This window comes from Gopherus flavomarginatus, chromosome 17 (assembly GCF_025201925.1).
Source record: "Gopherus flavomarginatus isolate rGopFla2 chromosome 17, rGopFla2.mat.asm, whole genome shotgun sequence".
Lineage (NCBI taxonomy): Eukaryota > Metazoa > Chordata > Testudines > Testudinidae > Gopherus > Gopherus flavomarginatus.
Genome location: NC_066633.1, coordinates 25,085,568 through 25,107,309, shown reverse-complemented (window position 1 = coordinate 25,107,309; position 21,742 = coordinate 25,085,568). Strand labels below are relative to the sequence as shown.

Here is a 21,742-nt window from a genome sequence, read left to right as displayed (position 1 = left end):
ACTTTTCTAGCTAGAGGTGAAAGTTCTGAAATTTTGGCTAAGGCAGGTACACTCCGAATATCATGTGATTCTTCTGTGCTTGAGATTTAACCAGTGAAAAATGATTGCTACTGCCAAAGACTTATTTCTGTTGAAAGCATCAGGGAGGGACAGATTATAGAATATCATAGCAATGTAATTTTTCTTACACAAAAATTCCTGTAAAGTGATATGTATTTCTTTTATAGGACAAAGAGCGCAACTTTTCTGAGACATAATTCTGTTCATTATTCTTGGTTTTTATTTTTTTAAATGAAGATTGCTTTTCTGCTGTGAATCAACTTCTGCCAGTAAATTAATAGTGATGGTCTCTGTATGTGGAAATCAACTGTTGGGATTTCAGTGAGCAATAATCAGTGAGCAATATTTTTAATAATTAAGTTATCTAAAGTGGAAAATTAAATTTAGATGTGTTTAGCACCATCAGCTTCTATAAATAAACAAGTTGTAAATTTTCCCAGAAGTCCAAACTATAGCTGAAACAGAGAAAAGACAACAATTCCCACTGATATATTTTTTAGAACTGAATTCTCATTAGAATGATTTTTCAGGATGGTTTACAATAAAGCAAATTAAATTTCACAGATGAATGGAAACAAAATTTTAGCTAAAACTCTGGCCTTGAAAGATCATGTACGTAACTCACAGATGGAAATGGACCTAGAGAATTACAGGTTCCTTGAAATATGACAGTGTAGAATAACCATGGATAGTCGAGCATAGGGACTGGAGTAGCTGTTAAACAGAGCTCTGGAGAAGAGGGATAGCAATGAAATTGAAATCATATGGGGGAGATGGAGTGCACAGTGGTGCACTTGTATTATAACTGGAGCAAATTATATATAATTGAAGTGCTGTTTAGCCCACTGTGTTGAAGAGTGTTCAGTTCTGAAGTTGAAGTAAGCCAGCTGAGAGTAGGGTCAGAGGAGGAGAGCTGGTGGGGTTAGTCTATGAACATATTAAGAGGGCTTGGGCTGGAAGCATTTGGATATTAGGCTTCTGTTTAAAATTTTGGAGTACTCGAAAGCACATTGCCAAATCATTAGGGGTACGGTTATCAAAAGCACCTAAATGACTTGGTCATTCAAAGCCAAAGTGCCACTGAAAGTCAGTGAGACTTGGGCCTGGTCTACACTGCAGAATTAGGTTGATATAAGGCAGCTTAGGTAAAATGCAACTCCCACGGATGTAAATCGCCCACTACATTGACTTAATATCTCTGTGCCCACTAGAGGTGTAGTGTTTAGGTCTATGTAGTTAGGGTGATGCAGTGTCCGTGTTGACACTGCACTACTTACATCACCTGTTAGCTGACAGCAGGAGCCCCCGCCGAATGTGAGACTGATAGCTGGAGCCCCCTCCTCCATGGGGTTCCAGCTGTCAGTGTCCCACCATGCTCTACACAATTAATTTGGTGGAAGCGCTCCTGGTGAGAACGTGCATTGCCAACAGATGGAGCATAGTGTGGACGTGAACCACTGTTTTAATTACTTAAGTCAACTTAATTTTGTAGTGTAGACATGACCTTAGCCTCTGAAGTCCCAAAGTCTCTCCTGAAAATGGGACTTAAGCTCCTAAGTCACTCTACATGCTTTTGAGAATTTTTACCCTGGGTATATTTCTTAACCACCTCCATGAAAAGGAGTTCCCTGTAGTAGCATTCAGTTTGACAATCTTTTAAAAGAGTTGTTCTGATATCACGGTTAGTGTGATCACATCAGTGCAGGCTTTCGTTCTGATACTTTTACTCTCCTGGACACAGTTACCGGATCCTGTCCAGCTCCACAAACACAATGGTTACTCAAGTGCACTTCTGACCTTTTTCAAAAATTGTCTGACGTTTTAGAAAGTCTCAATTCCAAACCAGCTGACTTTTAGAAGTATAGATTTTGCATGAGTAATGGTTCAAAGACTAGCTGACTGGTGATCTGCCAACAGTTGTCATTGTAAAAACTGGTTATGTGTTAGGAGGTCTGTTGAGTAGAATTGGATGTGGATTAGCAGGTGCCATGGTGACTGTAGTGCACTGCAGATACTGCAACGTGCCAGAGATGTTACACTTTGTGCTAGTGGAGTTACTGTCTGGCACCAGATGATGCACATCACAACAGAGTTGAGTGAATGCTGCATTCCCAGGTGCATTCTTCTGCTTGCAAAGAGAAGACAGCTCACTCTCCTCCAGCCTGTGGAGGGTTGGAGGAGAACCACCTCACTAAGATTTCGAAGTCTTGCCTACATTTTCAGAAATGGAGCCCAAAATTCACCACTGGTTCAGCTCTGCTGGTGGCAGTGATGCTGGAATCTGTAGTGTACAAGAAGACTCAGGTGTATTTTCCACCATGCCGTCTAACTTGTATAAAGTGTGAAAAATGGCTGAGCCCTGTCTTCACTACAGGATCTACTGTTGCTATGCATAGTGAAGTAGCCCTGGTGGAAAGTTACATGTCCCAATTCTGTCAATATAGAGGCAGCCCTAGATGTGCTGAAAAGTTTTAGACTCTTGTAGCCTCCTTTAGGCCAATTGTACTGTCCTAGGCATTCCAGAGGCCCTTTGCTTCCCAGCTCCCTGCCCCTGATGCACCATCTCTCTTCTTAAAAACAAGGCTGCTCTGCTACTTGCTCTCCACTCCTTTCCTGGGGGATGTATAGCAGCTCCAGCTCTTCATGCTACTCATTTCTCAGGAGGAGCAGGGATGGTTTGTTCCTTGGCATTCCTCTCTACCAGAGAAGAAACCAGTGGTTCCCTGGTTGCACTTGATCAGAATTGCTCCTGGACCTGAGGGAGTGAGTTGACCAAGTCCGGTTTTCATACACTTTCATTGTGGTGCAGAATAAAGGTGGTTGGAAATTAACTGAGAATTTCTTCAGCGTTAGTATTAGAATTCTTCCCATAGGCTTTGTATTAACTATGTTCTTTACCGTGGGAGGCTATTACAATGCATGTTTTGACTGCTCTGAGGAATCTCAAAGAGCTCACGTCTCAGGTTGGGAATAGCAGCAGCTGTGATTTGTATTGGCATCTCAGAAGATTGTGGGCCAAGGCTTTTTCTAAAGAGCACAGTACCTCTTTATGAGAAAATGCTTGGCATATTGTAAAACTCCAAGGAAATCTCAGGCCAGTTCCTATCTTAGATCCAGAATTGATGTTCTTGTATGTTTCCATGACAGCAGCATGGTGACTCATCCTATGATGGTAAGCAGCCTGCTTCTCTCACACAGGGCATTGGAAAAACAATTTTTCCACAGCTATTCCAGGGGCATAAGGTTTGATTTAACTAGTAAAGCAAATCATGTCTCCTGGTGGTAGGAGCAGCAGAATGGGAATCAAGATGTTATTTATTTGCTAACCTGCTTGAGCTCCTCTGGTGAAAGGTGCATTAGAAGTGCAAACTATGGTTAAATAGTAACTCCATAACTGTTATAGTAGATTCATATTTTGTAGGTGCGAACTGACACTCCAGCATGCCTGCTAACTGAATACAGAATGTATAGACATTATCTTAAAAAAAATTCTCGAGTTATGGAGCATTTCCCTTGGGAGGCAGTTTCACTGTCTAATAGATTTCACTGTAGAAGGATTTTTTTTCTACAGTTAAAGCAGTTAGCAGGATTGGGTTTAGCTGTGGAAAACCAAAATCCACAATTGCAAACCTAGGAGCTGTAGTACTGCAGCAGGTTCAGCTTGTGGCTGGGTGAGTAATAAACTTTGTTATATTTGCTGCAGAGTTAGTTGATTTTTAATTCTAGCTGAGATTCCAAAATAAGTGAGCTTGGCACTCAGTTCCTTTGTGAGCAACAGCCAGTATTACTTAGCCACTGTACATTAATAAATGCTATTCTGCTTTATTAGTATTCTCTGCTGAGCAAGGTTCGAAGATTGAGTTAGGTATGGACACTGATGGTAAGAGGTAACTTACTGAAGTTGATCTCCTTAGGTCACTGCTAATGAGAGTAGAGCCCTACTAAATTCATGGTCCGTTTTGTTCAATTTCACAGTTGCAGGATTTTAAAAAAATCATACATTTCATGTTATCAGCTATTTAAATCTGGAATTTCACAGTGTTGTAACTGTTGGGTCCTGATCCAAAAGGGGTTTGTGGTAGGGTCCCAAGGTAATTGTAGGGGGGTTGTGGTATTGCCACCTTTACTTTTACACTGCTGCTGGCAGTGGCGCTGCTTTCAGAACTGGGTGCCCACCTAGTAGCCACCACTCTCTGGCCACCCAGCTCTGAAGGCAGCACAGAAGTAAGGGTGCCAATACTGCGAACTCCCTACAATAACCTTGCAACCCTCCCTGCAACCTCCTTTTGGGTTGGAACCCCATTTTGAGAAATGCTGGTCTCCTCTGTGAAATCTGTGTGGTATAGGGTAAAAGTACACAAAAGACCATATTTCACGATCCGTGATGCATTTTTCACTTTCATAAATTTGATAGGGCCCTAAATATGATTGACAAAGCATCTTGAGGAAGCTTTCAAACAACGTGATTGTCTGGTTTTAGTCAGGGACTGGCTTGCGTACAAGGTCAAAAAACATCTTTGGATTGGCTGAAATGTTCCCGGAAATCTCCTCTACCGTGTCTTGGCATGCGCACATCTAAATATCTGTCCTGTAGCTGAATGTTGTTTTGATGTTCTGTAATATTCAGCTGACTGTATGGGGCCCATACTTCAACTGGGGCTGTGGAATACTCTCCCCGTGGGGGAGGTGGGAATCCCATCTCTTGGGACTTTGAAAGCTTTATTGAATAAAATGTTAGAAGATGTACACTAGGGAACAAACCTATACTGGCAGAGAGGTGGGAAAAGATGATTTAATGGGCCTCTTCCATCTCTGGCTCCTGATTGTAATATATGCTTATATTTCCATTATATTTTATATGGCCTATTTTCCTTGTCTGTCCCTAATACTGGAGGTAGGAGACATATAGTTCTGTGCAAACTTGTTGTTCAAATATGTTGGTCCTGTTTGAAGTTCAGCCGTTACTCTCTGTTCTGACATTAGTAATTGATACTGTGTCGGAGATGCCCTGAGTTTTTCTCCAAATGCTCTTTAAAGCTCACATTTTTTAGAATTATGGGATTCCATGAACTATGAAAACAACAAGGAGTCCAGTGGCACCTTAAAGACTAACTAGCATACTTTCGATGCGAAGAAGTGAGGTTTTTTACCCACAAAAGCTTATGCCTAAATAAATCTGTTAGTCTTTAAGGTGCCACCGGACTCCTTGTTTTTTTTGTGGATACAGACTAACACAGCTACCCCCTGATACATGAACTATGCAGGCTTAATCAATGGTATTGGCTGCCTAGGACAAAACTGCTTTAGACAGGATGCATAAAACAATACTAATTATCAAGCTGTGATGTCTTACAAGGTTTTCGACTGTAAGGTTGAATCTTGAAGTGCTTACACTTGGGAGAAATTTATGTTTTATTGTTTCAAGTTATTGATTTTTACAACATGGATGTAGTAGAGAGAGAAGTGGCATTCACAGATGTCATTAATATTGGCATGCTAGTGATGGAGGGGCTGTGTAACTGCCAGTCAAACACCAACACACCAACAGAAAATCATGCTGTACTTGCCACTTGGTTCCTTCTTGTCTGACAAACAGCAGTAGTGTACAATACATTTATCTTGTTGATAAATCAAGTCAAAATGAGGGGTGGTTTTCTCTTTAACGTCTTCATGAGGTTCAAAGCTACTTTTATTTACCAGGAAATGGCTTTTATTTAAAAAATCCAAATGTTTGTATTTTACTACATATTAGCAGTTATAGTTTACTAGAATTTTACTAAGGCAGTTACTGCCTTTATTTTATTAGTGATAAATTGATAAGTCTCAAAACCAACTGAAGTATTTTCCAGTTCAGCTACTCCTTAGTGTTACAACTGTTAGCTTTCCATCATTGCTCTTGTTAGGAACTAATGATTACTTCTTGTAAAGATAAATTTATCACTTTTGAAATTAAATTAAGGGCCAGATACTGATTTCACATCAGTATAAATCCCAAGTAACTCCACTGAGATCAAAATCTGATCCTTGGAATGAGCCATGCCTGTTTCCTGTGCCTCCAGATCAGTTTCATGAAGGTAATTCAGCTTGCCAAGACGTAGGGCTTTGAATATATGTGTGTTCCACCTCTTCACCCATAACACCTTTTTGTATATGAAGAGTCTGGTCTGAGTATGGACCAGGGTGATTGTACAGTATACAAATGAGATGGTATTCAATAAATACCACAAGACTCTTTCTTTCTTAAATACTCACAATATGTGCACATTGGAGGTATAGTGAAAATGTAACACCGTGTCTTTCCAGAAAAGTTCTTTTTTTAATAGCAAAATAGATGGTAATGACCTTTATTTTTTTTTTTTTAAGTTTTAAAGGTTAGTATAAAATTAAAATGACACAGGTAACTTTATACAAGAAAAATGAGCTGTCACTGTATCACAGAGTGGAAGTAATTGCTTCCCATGGAGAAGCTGTGCTTTGTAAAACCCTTAGCAGTTCTCAACAACGTTCTATTTAAGCCCTTCTCTTGATTTTTTCCATTATCTGTTAAGATATTTTATTTTAATGCATTCAGTCTGAAATGTTCATTTCTTTCCCCCTGCCAGGTTGTGACTAGACTGATCCATTTGCTGGGTGAGAAGATTCTTGGCAGTCTTCAGCAGGGGGGTAAGAAACCATTCCTGGGCCATTTGCTTTATTTCCAGTGCTCAGAAAATATGTCTAAGGGCCAGATTCAGATCTCAGTTACACTGATACGTTTTCCAAGTAATTCTACTGAATTCAGTGGAGTACTGCTGGATTTATACCAGTACATTTGAGAACAGAGAATTCCTGTCAGAGATAAGAATTTGCCCCTGATTATTCCACTTTAGCCAGGATCACAAGGGAGTAACAATTTCATAAGTACAAACAATGAGTGTGCATAAGTAGGATAAATGGGATGGGGGAATGGAGTGGAATTGACACAACTGAGTCCCAAAGGTATTGGTGTACATTCACAGTGAAATCTTCTTCAAATATTTGTTGAGAGAGAGGGTTTGCAGGGACAGGGAGCAATGCAAAATTCAAGTAACCTTGCACAGATTCACATCACACCAAATGGAATCTGCATGCAGGATGACCTAATGAATCTGTAGTTTGCTTATGTTGCTGTGTTGCCTAATAGCAAATTATTCAGTATTTAGGTGTTCCCAAGTTTTTATCTTGAGAACTTTCTTGTGAATTGCCTTGGTTGAATTAGTTTAGATTACTAATTGGATTGATTGTTAGTGGGTGGGAGGAAACTTCCCTTACTGTTTGTTCTTCTTGGACTATAAAACTAAATCACTTTTAAAAGAAAATAATGTTCGAAGTACTGGTAGTTTATAAAACCTCTGTGCTAAGATTTAAAACTATTTACAGAAATGTGTCTGTTTCCATGCAACCCATTGCTACCAGTGTGGTTGGGGTTTTCAAAGGAGGATAAGAGAGTTAGGCAAACAGGTCGTATTGAATTTCAGTTGTGTGCTTTGGACCAATTACTTTGAAGAAGGGCAACAAAAATGATTGGGGGGTGTGGAACAGCTTCTATACAAAGAGAGATTTAAAAGACTGGAACTATTCAGTTTAGAAAAGAAACGACTAAGAGGGTATACAATAGAGGTCTATAAAATTATGAATTGTATTGACAAAGTGAATTGTTATTTACCCCTTCATATAACACAAGAACTAGAGATCACCCAGTGAAATAATCAACAGCAGGTTTAAAACAAACTTAAGGAAGTACTTCTTCACACACAGTCAGTCGTTTCCAAGGTATGTTGTGAAGGCCAAAAGTATAAGTAGGTTCAAAAATAGAGATAAGTTCATGGAGGATAGGTCCATCAATGGCTTTTAGCCAAGATAGCCAGAGACGTAAGCCCATGCTCTGGGTGTCCCTAAACCATCAACTGGCAGAATCTGGGACTGGATGATGGAGGATGGATCACTTGAAATTGCACAGCTCTGTTCATTCCCTCTGTAGCATCTGGCACTGGCCACTGTCAAAAGGTTGGAGTTTAGGCTAAATGGACCATTGGTCTGACTAGGGCCGGTTCCAGGCACCAGCCGACCAAGCACGTGCTTGGGGTGGCATCTTGGGGTGGCGCTTGGGTTTTTTTTCTTTTTTTTGGTTCAGCCAGGCGGTGCTGGTGGCTTTTGTTTGTTTGTTTGTTTTTGTTTCAGTGGCGTGGCGCTCATGGGGGGCGGGGGGCTTGGGTGGCACGGTGCTCGTGGGGGGCAGAGGGCTTGGGCGGCATGGCGCTCGTGGGGGGCGGGGGGCTTGGGCGGCGCAGCACTCAGGGGGAGGAGTGTTACAGCGGGGCGATACTCTTTTTTTTGTTTTTTGTTTGTTTGGGGCGGCAAAAAAGTTAGAACCGGCCCTGGGTCTGACCTAGTATGGCTGTTGTATGTTCTTATGATGAACTTTGCATTGTGTCACAGCTTAAAAACATCAGTACATTAAATTTAACCTATAATCCCCACTAGACTACTGGATATTTCCTGCTTTGCCATTTTGTGAAACAAGCAGAGAGTAAAAGTAACAACCAATTTGTAACTTCTTAGGGCCATTTTAATCTCTCTAATTGTAAGTGACAGCCAGTTAGGCTGGAAATCATCCTAACAAAGTGACTTGTGCAGTTATGATTGTCCCGCTGACCTGGAAGGAATGTTCAGCTCTTTCAGTACGTGTCAGCATGGCTCTCATTGCAAGGGGCACATGTGCCTTATGCTCGTGAGACTAGATTATTTTGGCTAGCAGTGTCTGAGCTGTGCAAGTGTCTGTCCTCTGCCTCCTCACTCTCCAATGTGAGGGCACAAAGGGCAGAATGGTCATATATTTGTTCTGGCCTTGGTATGTATGAATCTGTAAAAGGCCAGGCAGTCTCTTCCTTGAAACCTTTAAAGTGGATCACATGACAGTGCACATCTTTCTGGTAGCAGCTGTCTGGTGCATCTCTCCCGCCTAACATAAATGCACACTCCACCAGAGCACAGGCAGCATTGTTGGCTTACTCTTGGAGATTTGCATGGCAGCTGTGTGGAGTAATCTTGTGACCTTCATTAAACGTCATACTTTGACATGGCAACCAGGGCAGATGCCAAGCTTGGATGAGCATTGCTACAATCCTAATTTCCCTGATCAGCTGTGACACCTCAGTCTCACCATCCAAGGATGCTGCTCCTTGCCAGTAACCTGTGGGGGGATCCACACTGACATACTCGAAGAAGAGAGAACAGTTACTTGACCTAAACTAATAGTGGTTCTTCCAGATGTCATAGTCTGTGCGGATCGCATTATCCACCATTCATCCTTGCTTTCAGAGTGCTCAGCAAGCATGGGCTTTGAACTGTGACGGAGCTGAAGGAGGAATGCAACCATTTTGCCCTTCATGCCTTTGAAGAATTACTCCTGGGGGAATTCTGCACCACTGCGCTTGCACAGAATTTATGTTCTTTGAGTGCTTGCTCATATCGATTCCAACTAGGTGTGCGCGCGCCGCATGCATGTTCATTGGAAGATTGGGTCACCCCCTGGAGTGGCGCCGTTATATATACCCCTGCTGACCCAACGGCCCTTCAGTTCCTTCTTGCCGGTTACTCCGACAGAGGGGAAGGAGGGCGGGTTTGGAATGGATATGAGCAACACATCTCAAAGAACAACAGTTACAAAGGTTAGTAACCGTCTTTTCTTCTTCGAGTGATTGCTCATTTCGATTCCAATTAGGTGATTCCCAAGCCTTCCCTAGGCAGTGGGGTCGGAGTGAGATGTTGCAGAATGTAAAACTGCTGAGTCAAATGCTGCATCATCTCTGGACTGTTGAACCAATGCGTAATGTGAGGCAAAGGTGTGAATCGATGACCAGGTCGCTGCCCGACATATTTCCTGGATGGGAACATGGGCCAGGAAGGCGGCAGATGAAGCTTGAGCCCGAGTAGAATGGGCGGTGAGGTGGCTAGCCAGAACGTGAGCCAAATCATAGCATGTACGGATACAGGATGTTACCCAAGATGAAATTCGTTGGGATGAGACCGGCAGGCCTTCCATCCAGTCTGCCACAGCTACAAAGAGCCGAGGTGACCTTCGGAAGGGTTTTGTTCTCTTGATATACAAGGCGAGAGCCCTGTGAACGTTTAGGATGTGCAACTGTTGTTCCCAATGCGATGGGTGCGGCTTCGGGAAAAAGACTGGGAGGAAGATGTCTTGATTGACATGAAAGGCGGACACCACGAACATGCACACGGTGCGTGCACACCTAATTGGAATGGATATGAGCAACACATCTCGAAGAACAGTTACAAAGGTGAGTAACCGTCTTTTTCCATTTGTCTGGAGAAATTTAACTAGGAAAAATGGGCATGCTGGTAGCATGTCTCAGCATTGGAGCCAGCTGGCACCACAGTTACCAACCTCCTGTGGAGTGTTTTGGGCGTTACTGTAAGTTTCCTGCGAGTCATGCCCATTTACAGGTTATTTCCACAGAATAAAATAGAATGCAAGGAAAACATAAAGGTTATGTGCCATTCCCTGCTTACTCCATCGTCATTTTTTTACTGAGTCCATGATTGTACATGTTAGAGCTGCTGACCCCATGTCATTTTATTCAAAGGAAAGAGAAGGGGATGGTAGTACAGTGGAGATTAGAGCAATTTATTTAAAAGATGAGTTTTTTCTGCTAAAGGGACATTACTGTCATGCCTATGGAATTGTTGCCCTGTAACATTTTAATGTCCAGACACCCCCCTGCTGAGCCCAAACCACCTTCACCTAGACCCCCTGCAGAGTCTCATTACCGTTGAACCCAGAACCCCCCAACAAGCTCCTGTGCATCCAGGTCCCCGCCCACACCCAGGTTGCCCCACACAGAACCCTCTCAACCCACACTGGATACCCCACGCTAATCCCCTCTACACTTGGATCCTACCTTGCTGAGCCTGCCTGCCTACATGGAGGGGCAGGGCCCGGGGGTGTTTCTGGGGCAGGCCTGCTCCTTGCACTTTGTCAGGGTTGTGTGCAGCCTCACTGCTGAGTTCATGTCCCAGGGTGTGTGTGTCTCAGGGGCGGGGGGGGGGGAGGGCTGCACAGTGATCTCCCACCTCTGTGTAGCCAGTTGCCTGTGCTCTCCACTACCATGCTGGAGCCTCCACATTTATTTAACAAATAAAATTTGCAGAATTTTGCAGAATTTTAAGATATTGTGTGCAGAATTTTTATTTTTTTGTTGCAAAATGCCCTCAGGAGTTACAAGTGTATGCTGTGGATGCAAAATGGAACAGCTGAAGAAATTTAGCCTTCAGTTCTATCCTATGGCTTTTTTGGCTTTGGTTTTTAGATGTATATATTGGATCTGACACTTCCTCTAACTGCTGTATGGTATGTACTCAGTGCAAAATAGATATAATGAACCATGGAAGATATTGTCTGCCCTCTGCCTGAGCTATATTTAAGCAGTATTTGCCAACCAAACTCCGCTGTCCAGGAAGGATCCTTTTATACCCTGGCATACTGTGCTATACAGAACAATGCCATTGTATCTAGGACATGATTCATCACAGATGTGTATACTTCTTCTGGTTGTATGAACACTTCAAGACCAAGGAAGCAAACTTTGAGCTTTAAGTGTCCACTTTTAAATTACTGGTAGCGATTGCCAGTCTTTTGGTTGATAGTTTACGGTTCATGTCATTGGTAAGCAGCCATCTGGTCCCATATGTCCTTGCTGTTTCCAATCCTCTTGGTAAAGCTTTGATACTGACTATACTGCAGTGTTTCTGAACTGGGGCAGTGTCTTTCCCTCATGCAGAATTTATTTAAAAAAAACTTGTCTGTCTTGGGCTCAGTTTAGACTTTTGCTCATACCGTAACCATGAATCCCCTGGTATTTGTCAAGCAAAGTGTTCTTCCTGGCTAATTGCAAAGGGCCAAATTACCTGGCTCCATTAAATCTTTTTTTAGTTAATCATTTTATCATTTGAATGGTGTTTCCCCTCCACTGGTATTTTGAATACCAATACACCACGGTAAGACAAAGGAAACGCAGTGGATCTAATTTACCTTGATTTCAGTAAGGCATTTGATATGGTTCCACATGGGGAGTTATTAGTTAAATTGGAAAAGATGAGGATCAATATGAAAATTGAAAGGTGGATAAGGAACTGGTTAAGGGGGAGACTACAACATGTCATATCGAAAGGTGAATTGTCAGACTGGAAGGAGGTTACTAGTGGAGTTCCTCAGGGATCAGTTTTGGGACCAATCTTATTTAATCTTTTTATTATTGACCTTGGCACAAAAAGTGGGAATGTGCTAATAAAGTTTGCGGATGACACGAAGCTGGGAGGTATTGCTAACACAGAGAAGGACCGGGATATCACTCAGAAAGATCTGGATGACCTTGTAAACTGGAGTAATAGTAACAGGATGAAATTTAATAGTGAAAAGTGCAAGGTCATGCATTTAGGGATTAATAACAAGAACTATTGTTATAAGCCGAGGAGGCATCAGTTTGAAGTAACAGAGGAGGAGAAGGATCATGGAGTATTGATTGATCACAGGATGACTATGAGCTGCCAATGTGATATGACCGTTAAAAAAGCTAATGCAGTTTTAGGACGCATCAGGCAAGGTATTTCCAGGAGAGATAAGGAAGTGTTAGTACCATTATACAAGGCACTGGTGAGACCTCATCTGGAATATTGTGTGCAGTTCTGGTCTCCCATGTTTAAGAAGGATGAATTCAAACTGGAACAGGTTCAGAGATGGGCTACTAGGATGATCCGAGGAATGGAAAACCTGTCTTATGAAAGGAGACTGAAAGAGCTTGGCTTGTTTAGTCTAGCCAAAAGAAGGCTGAGGGGGGATATGCTTGCTCTTTATAAATATATCAGAGGGATTAATATCAGGGAGGGAGAGGAATTATTTGAGCTTAGTACCAATGTGGACACAAGAACAAATGGATATAAACTGAACACTAGGAAGTTTAGACTTGAAATTAGATGAAGGTTTCTAACCATTAGAGGAGTGAAGTTCTGGAACAGCCTTCCAAGGGGAGCAGTGAGGGCAAAAGACGTATCTGGCTTTAAGACTAAGCTTGATAAGTTTATGGAGGGGATAGTATGATGGGGTAGCCTAATTTTGGCAATTAATTCATCTTTGATTATTAGCAGGTAAATATGCCCAATGGTCTGTGATGGGATGTTAGATGGGATGGGATCTGAGTTACTATAGAGAATTCTTTCCTGGGTGCTGGCTAGTGAGTCTTGCCCACATGCTCAGGGTTTAACTGATTGCCGTATTTGGGGTCGGGAAGGAATTTTCCTCCAGGGCAGATTGGCAGAGACCCTGGAAGTTTTTCACCTTCCTCTGCAGCATGGGGCCATGGGTCACTTACTGGAGGATTCTTTGTCCCTTGAGGTCTTTAAACCACGATTAGAGGACTTCAGTAACTCATACATAGGTTAGGGGTTTGTTACAGGAGTGAGTGGGTGAGATTCTGTGGCCTGCATTGTGCAGGAGGTCAGACTAGATAACCATAATTGTCCCTTTTGACCTTAAGTCTATGACATGCTGCTCTGAGCAGCGTGTCAAGGGTGCCAGGTCAGGCCGGGGCCAAGGGGTTCACTAAGGGGCAGAGGATCTTGGGGGTGGTCAGGTGCTCCCCCCCAGGGTCTGTGGGGCAGGAGCTGTGGGAGGGCACTTTTGGGGGCTCTGTGGTCCCAGAGTGGCCCAGGGGATTAGCGGGGGGCTGGGAGCAGCCCGCTCTGCTTCCCTCACCCCGGCCCCAACCATGTCACTCAAGGGAAGGATCTTGGGGGAAGGGATCCCCCCCCCGCACTCACCAGCAGCGGTGGAAGTGGAGGAGCCCGGCCCGAGCCCGCTGCACTCTGCCAGCTCCCAGCCGCGGCGCTCCGCTTCCCGCCGCAGGTGAGTACGGGTGGGAGGGCGTCCTTTCCCCAACCTCGCCACACTCACCTGTGGCGGGAAGCGGAGCGCTGTGGCTGGGAGCTGGCAGAGTGGAGCGGGCTGGGGCTGCATTGCTCCACTTCCCACTGCCGGTGAGTGTGGAGGGCGTCTTTTCCCCAACCTCCCTGCAATCACCAGCAGCGGGAAGTGAAGCAGCCCAGCCCCAGCCAGCTCCACTCCACCAGCTCCCAGCTGTGGTGCTCCACTTCCTGCCGCAGGTGAGTGCAGGACCTTTCCCCAGCTGCCCCTCAGTGACATGGCTGTGGCCGGGGCAAGGAAAGCCGAGTGGGCTGGGGATGCATTGCTCCATTTCCCACCGCAGGTGAGTGGTGGTGGGGGGCATCTTTTCTCCAACCTCCCCACATCCACCGATGGTGGGAAGTGGAGCACCACAGCTAGGAGCTGGTGGAGTGGAGCGGCCTAGGGCTGGGCTGCTCCGTGTCCCGCCACCGCTGGTGAGTGCCTGTCAGGGGACAGGGGAGTTGAGTGAGGGGAGGGTAGAGTCCTGAGGGTGATTAGGACAGGGGTCTCTGGAGGGAGCAGTCAGGGAACAAGAAAGGGGGGGAGCAAAGCAAGTTTGATATAGCCCAGTCTCACCCTATAACATGGTGAGATTTTTTCTCTCTTGAGGACCGCATTATATCGAGGTAGAGGTGTATTTTATATGATAGTCAAGCCATATGAATGCCGTGACCCTATTACACTTCGAGTAACATGCAAATTGCATTGACAGACCCTTACTGAATACAAAAAGAACAAGGAGTACTTGTGGCACCTTAGAGACTAACAAATTAATTTGGGCATAAGCTTTTGTGGGCTGAAACCCACTTCGTCGGATGCACGCAGTGGAAAATACAGTAGGAAGATGAATATACACAGAGAACATGAAAAAATGCGTGTTGCCATGCTAACTATAATGAGAGTAATCAATTAAGGCAGACTATTATCAGCGGGAGAAAAAAGACTTTGTAGTGATAATCAGGCTGACCCATTTCCAAGAGTTGACAAGAAGATGTGAGTGACAGTAGGGGAAAAAATAGCATGGGGAAATAGTTTTTACTTTGTGTAATGACCGATCCACTCCCAGTCTTTATTCAAGCCTAATTTAATGGTGTCCAGTTTGCAAATTAATTCCAGTTCTGCAGTTTCTTGTTGGAGTCTGTTTTTGAGGGTTTTTTTGTTGGAGAATTGTGACTTTTAGGTCTGTAATTGAGTGACCAGGCAGGTCGAAGTGTTCTCCAACTGTTTTTTGAATGTTTTGAGCTCTTCTGAATCAATCAAAGTAACTTATCTCTAGCTCTGTGCTATTCCAGTACTTGGAAAAAAATCACTATAACCCTGCATGTTGTGTTGTATTGGCTGGGAATATTGTATAGTTTATATATCATTACAATGTGCTCTCCAAGTATAACCCAGCAACTTTGTAATACATTTTACTTACTTCAGTTTGCATCTGCCTCTGTGTTTAATTTGGTAAGCTGTTAAGCACACATTAAAATTGCCACCTGGCACTTAGATTTGGAGGGCATAATTTTGCAACTCTCTTGTGATTCTGCTCTATTTTCCTGAACGTTCATTACCATCCTAGAGGTAGAGCAAAAACTGTTGCTCATGGATTTGTTCTTGGAAGGGCACATTCTCATTAGTTTAGTGAATAACCTACTCTGTGTTTTATTAACAGATCTGTTAAATTGGCTTAAATACAGTTGAAGTGATTGTCTGCATGGATTCCACTTCTGGTACACATGTGCCCCATGCATGTAAGATTGGATTCTTTTTGCCAGCAGTGTCCACTGAGTCATGGCTAACTGTGTCTGCGAGATGGAACTTCTGTGTGTCTGCTTCTCAGCACGTTATGCAACTTGACTGGTCCTCTGCATGTATGCGTATGTGTGTACATGCAATATGAGAGAGTTTGAAAGTAATATTAGTATAGTTGTACAGTGGTGTAGTGTAATTTTTTATTTTCTTGCACCTCTAGGAGGATGCAGAAGGCAAGAGAGGCCTGTCTTTAGTGTTTTCTCCTGGAGAACTCAGAAGCAGGGGCCTTGTAGACCAGAACACAGTGCTTGATCAGTGCTTTTGTGAGATGTGGATGAACTCCAAGCTTCTGTGCTCACTGGTCAATAAAATTTCATTCACTGAGCCTAGCAGAGCATCAAAGTTCTCCTGCCCCCAGTGATCTGATCTAAAGGGGGAAGAACATCATTCCCACAGTGAGCACAGCTCTAACACCTAGTAAAAGGAGACGTAGATCCGAAAGGTAGTTTGTAGCCTGAATTGGATCCCTGTGACACTCTGGCAAAACTCAGTCATTGAACACATATGGTACTGTCTCAGGTAGTAGTCCACACTTTGCCTGGTACCAACCTCTCTCTATTGACATCAGTGCGTGTGGAGCCAGTGACCCCAGTGTCCACGAGATTGGTGCCAACCCCTGCAGAACAGAGGTCCCAGCACAGACTTTCTCAGCACCAAAGTTATTTTCAGTACCAACAGCAAACAGTCCTGTGGCACCTTATAGACTAACAGATGTATTGGAGCATGAGCTTTCGTGGGTGAATACCCACTTCGTCGGATACGGGTATTCACTCACGAAAGCTCATGCTCCAATACGTCTGTTAGTCTATAAGGTGCCACAGGATTCTTTGCTGCTTTTACAGATCCAGACCAACACGGCTACTCCTCTGATACATTACTATCCTCGCCTGTGAGAGTGTCCTGTACAGTACTGATTAACAGTACAGTCATGGTGCCAATCAGCTTTTCAGCTCTAGTGGTGGTCAATACTAAAGCTTACCCTACATCTCCAGTTAGGGTAGCCCCACCATTAGAGAAGTAGTCATTTTCTTCCTCCTCCCAAGCAAATAGTGAGGCATCCCCCATCCGCTCATCTCATTCCCATTCATATGACCCCTTCAGGTCTGTCAGGGAATCTAGACACCATTAGTGTAGGCACTGACCTATGTGATCTCCAGGAGAGTACTCTCCTAGGTATCCACCCTTGTAGCTTCCAGCCCCTATCCCTAGTGAGCCTCTTGGGGGATGTAACCAGCAAGGAAACCTACATCAGCTATCTCTCTGTGACGGGATCCCTGGCGTACAACCTGGAACTATGGGACCGCTATGTCTCCTTTAATTCTCCAGCCTGCGCTGTCTTTCATAGTGCTTTGCCAGTGACCAGCAGCAAACACGTCCAGGTGCTGTGATCGCTCAGCCACTTGCATGCTAAGGCACACCCAGCTAAATTGCTTGAATACTCTCCAAGGCATTCATAAACTATACACAGGGAAACACCAGCAAATCTCTCAAGCCCCCAGCCTTGGACCCCAGAAATATACTATCTTACACTGCTCAAGACCGTCTTTTGAACAATGCAAGCTTATTAATTAGGGGCAGTGTCTTTCCCTCACACAGAATTTATTTGTCAAAGGAAAGTGGATATGCACCACCCTTTGTAACCTGAGTGGATTTCCCAAGCACCTTAGACAAACTCACTGGTAAAGATAAAATGTTAAAGTAAGTTTATTAACTACAGAAAGATAGATTTTAAGTAGTAGGCATAAAGGTCAGAAAATAAATACCTTAAGAAAATAAAAAGTAAACATGTATTTCAAATCTTTAACTTTTAGACTAAGCAAGAGTTGAATCGAACAGCTTTTCTCACCCCACTGGATATTGCAGGTAGGTTACAGTTCTTAAGAGACAGGCTGAATTTCCTTCTCAGCCTGGGACCAGTCTCCTCAGTTCAAGTCTTTGTCTTCGCAGCATTCTTGTTGCCTTCAGTGTAGTTAGGGGAGGGGAGAGAGATGTTCTCATGATGCCACTGTCCATTATCTTATACCCTCAGTCCAGTAAAAATACTGGCCCAAATATGTCCTTGTGGGCCTTGCTAAGTCACAGAGTTGAGCAAGCCCCATTGCGTGGTGCTTGAGCAACGATCTCTTACAGAATTTGTAAATTTCTTTTTTACGGTTCCCCTGCTGGTCAGTGGCCCAGAGTGGTTGGTTTGGGTGTGGGTCACTGGAGAACTAGCAACATATTTCAATAACAACCATATAGCAAAATCTCATAACTTCATGCATGCTACCAATATACCTGTTTTGACAGAACAATGAGTTTCAGCAGATCATGACCTTTCGTATAGTATCTTACATGGCATGCTTTGTACAAAATACCTCAACCATATACAAATGATGAATATGGGGGTCACAGGGAGTTTCTCTGAGGTACAGTATGTCACACCCTCCAGAGTTAGATTTCCTTCTCCTTTGAAGCTTCGGAGAGTAGCTCAAGAAAGGTAGCTAATGTGGGACTCATGCTGTACCTCAGGAAGAACAGGAAACTGAGGAATAACACCTGCAGATGGAAGAGCGTTTCTGTGTCACATGGCAGACACTTTTTAGAAATCTTTGGGGGTAGTGTAGGAAAAATTGCATACGCCTTCTGCACATCCTGCATTCGTCCACGTTTGAAAGCGTTGCCCTGCCAGTTAACAAGGGGCTATTGGAACCAGTAAACATTTATGGCAGACCCCAGTGTCTGTGGTGCCTACCTCTAAAAAGACAAATAGGTGCTACTGAGTCCCTTCAAGTGGGTTTGAATGTTTCACCTATTTCCTGGATCTCTGGTAGTGATGGTGGTGCATGGAAGGTCCAGGGAGCAGAGACCACAAAAATAACTGAGACAAAAGATCTGAAAAAATTAGATCTATCTGACAGGAAGAATTATTCATCATGAAGTCTGCAGACGTGCCTTGCAAAGTATTTGGCATTCCTGTCAAAGTATGATTACCTTAACTGGTACCCAGCATTGCAGCTTATTGAGCAACTCCCACGTGAACATAAGCAGGGACTGAAGTCCATTGTATCTGAGGGACTATTTGTGGCTCATCCATCACTGCAGGAGGCGTTGGCTGCATCGGCCACAGCATGATCAACAGCCACCTCAGTCGTCATTTGCAGGGCTCCGTGGTTGCAATCTTCAGGAATACTCAAGGAGGTCCAGACAACACTGAGGGCCTCCCATTTGGAGATTTTGACATAGTCAATGCAACAGCTAATGAAGCCCTGCACTCTGAAAGATTTGAGCCTCTCTCTGTTTCTTGGGAGTCTGCACACCAGGCCATGGAGAAGGTGATTTTTCTTTAGACAAAGAACTCTCCACATATTATTGTATCCCACAAAAGTAATCAGAATTGCTGAGGAAGAAGCAGAAGTTCCCAAACAGAAGACCCTCTGCCTCTTTGTCCTCTACTGCACATTCTGTGTCCACCTCACAGCAGCAAGCTTGATGCCATCGTCAAGAGCCATGTGGCGTCTTTGGATGGTTTATACTCTCCCTCCTTCACCCCTTTTGGCATTTTGGAGTGGCTGGGAATCTTCCTCAGCCAATGGGTCTTAGAGATCATCAACATGGGGTGTTCAGTTCAATTCCAGTCTCTTCCTACCAACTCACCCCTCTTCCCCATTCCTCTTCAGGGATCTCTCTCACGAGATACTGTTCAATCAAGAAGCAGCCTCCCTTCTAAGTTTTCAGAGCAGTAGAATAAGTGGCTCTGGATTTCAAAGGGGAAGGGATTTTACTCGTATTGTTTTCTGATCCCAAAGGGAAAAGGGTGTTTGCAACACAGTCACTTGCAATTATTTCAAGTTCAGGATGGCAACTCTGACCTCCGGGAGCTAGCCATGGGATTATGAAGACTGGTTCACAGCTGTTGATGCATATTTTCAGGTATCACATCATCTGGCACACAGAAAATATCTTGAGATATGTAGCGAGGTGGCCTGGTTCCCTACCGCCCTGAAGTGGACGAGCCCCTCCGGAGGCCAAAGTAGGCGGAGCCGGTGGAGCTTGTGCCTGCCCGCTAGAGGTCAGGGTGCAAGACAGGAAGTACAAAAGCCCAACCCCAGAGCTCACTAGAGGCCCGGCCGCCAGAGAAGCCAGACGCCTGTGGCCTAGCTCCTGGTTGGGAGACTCCTGCAGTTTGCGGCCGACCCGAGGACTGGCCAGAAGCTGACCAGATCCCAGAGAAGCTGTTAAACCTGCCTGTGGAGAGTTATCCAGAGGCGCTGCTAAGTCTACTGCTCGCTGGGTACCCAGAGGATTCTATGGTGCTTGATTCCTTGGAAGAATCTGTCCAGACCCCGGTACCTCTAGAGGGGGAGGTAGGAAGTAGCCCAGGAGCAGCCAACCCTAGTCTGGCTGCAGCACACTCAGGGCCGATGTCAGTGTGTTGCGGTCAGGATCCCCACTGATGCAGCAGTGGACCATCTGCCGCTGTTAGGGCCCCAGGCTGGGATGCAGTGGAGTGAGTGGGCCTGTGTCCCCCCTGCCACCCAACGTACAGGTGGCAGTCTCCCCCTCTCCTAGGTCATTCGGAGCCAGGACCTGGGCCTTTTAAACTTATTTGTCTGCTCAGCCCCTGCCCGAGGGCGTGAGCTGCTGACTGTTTGCCGCACAGCCAGGCTCATTCCCCAACTCACCTGACTTAAGTAGCAAGGTGGCCTGATTCCCTGCCGCACCGGAGGGGAACGAGCCCCGGCCGAACCCCCTACAAGGTCCCAAGTGGAAGACTCTCCCTACCAGTACAAAGTCCTGCTCTTTGGTGTTTTAACAGCAGCCAAGGTATTCACCCAGTGCTTTGGCAGTCATTGTGGTTCATCTAAAGAGACCAGGGATTCAGGTATATCTGTACCTCTGTGATTATCTCATTCAAGGAAGGTCACCATAGCAGGTGAAAGACTTCCTTCACCTAATAGTACTTTTCACCACACTCGATCTCAGGATCTTCAAAGCCTGTCATCACTGTTGCCGACCCAGAGAATAGAGTTCATAGTGGCATGGCTACTAGATTCCACATCAGCAAGGGCTTATCCAGCACAGGAGAGATTCGTGACCATGGTGGTGTAGACCTAATCTGCTAGCTCCAGGCTCACCCTCAAACATCTGTAAACGATAACCTTATACTTCCGGTTTGCAATGTTGTCATAGCTGTGTTGGTCCCAGGATACGAGGTGAGGTAATATCTTTTATTGCACCAACTTCTTTTGGTGGCAGGTGCAAGCTTTCAAGCTACACAGAGCTCTTCTACAGGTCTGGGGAAAGAAGCAAAGGCCTGACCTGAAGAAGAGCTCTGTGTTGCTTGAACACTTGTAGCTTCTACCAACAGAAGTTGGTTCAATAAAAAAGATTCTCACCCATCTTGTCTCTCTGACTTCTGGGTCATGTAGCCTCCTGCGCCTATGTCACACAGCATGCCAGGCATCACCAAGTTCCTTGCAAGAGGTGGTTGAAATCAGTGCATCTACAAAATGGTGATCCACATGGACATGAAGGTGCAGGTCCCCAAAAAGTACTCTCGTCTTCAATTGCTGGAAGTACCCTCTCTGAGCATACAAAGAAGTACCATTTTCACCACCACCATTTGTCAGTATGCTGGTGGCAGATCCCTCTGCACTCAAATGGGGGGCTTACCTAGAGTACCTTCAGGCCCAAGGCTTCTGGATTCCTGAAGAGATTCATTTTCACATAGATATACTAGTAGTCACTACTATTCCTCTGGTGTGCACAGCATTTCTACCCCTGCTGTGCAGACTGACAATCTGGGTAATAATGATCTGCTCCTCTTTCCAAAGAAACTGTTCATCTCTGGACCTGATATGTTCATCGCCAAAGCATGCAAGTAGCTCTGCAATTATTACA

At 44.5% G+C, this 21,742-nt stretch overlaps 1 protein-coding gene across 7 annotated transcripts in view; it reads left to right on the top strand.

The window, feature by feature from the left end:
- Positions 1-21,742, top strand: part of PNPLA7 (patatin like phospholipase domain containing 7) — a 415,290-nt gene that overhangs the window by 208,794 nt on the left and 184,754 nt on the right. For all 7 annotated transcript variants that reach the window (XM_050926463.1, XM_050926465.1, XM_050926462.1 and 4 more), the window contains one exon: positions 6,663-6,723. In XM_050926463.1, coding sequence (XP_050782420.1) covers positions 6,663-6,723 — 61 coding nt within the window. The remainder of the gene's footprint in view (positions 1-6,662; positions 6,724-21,742) is intronic.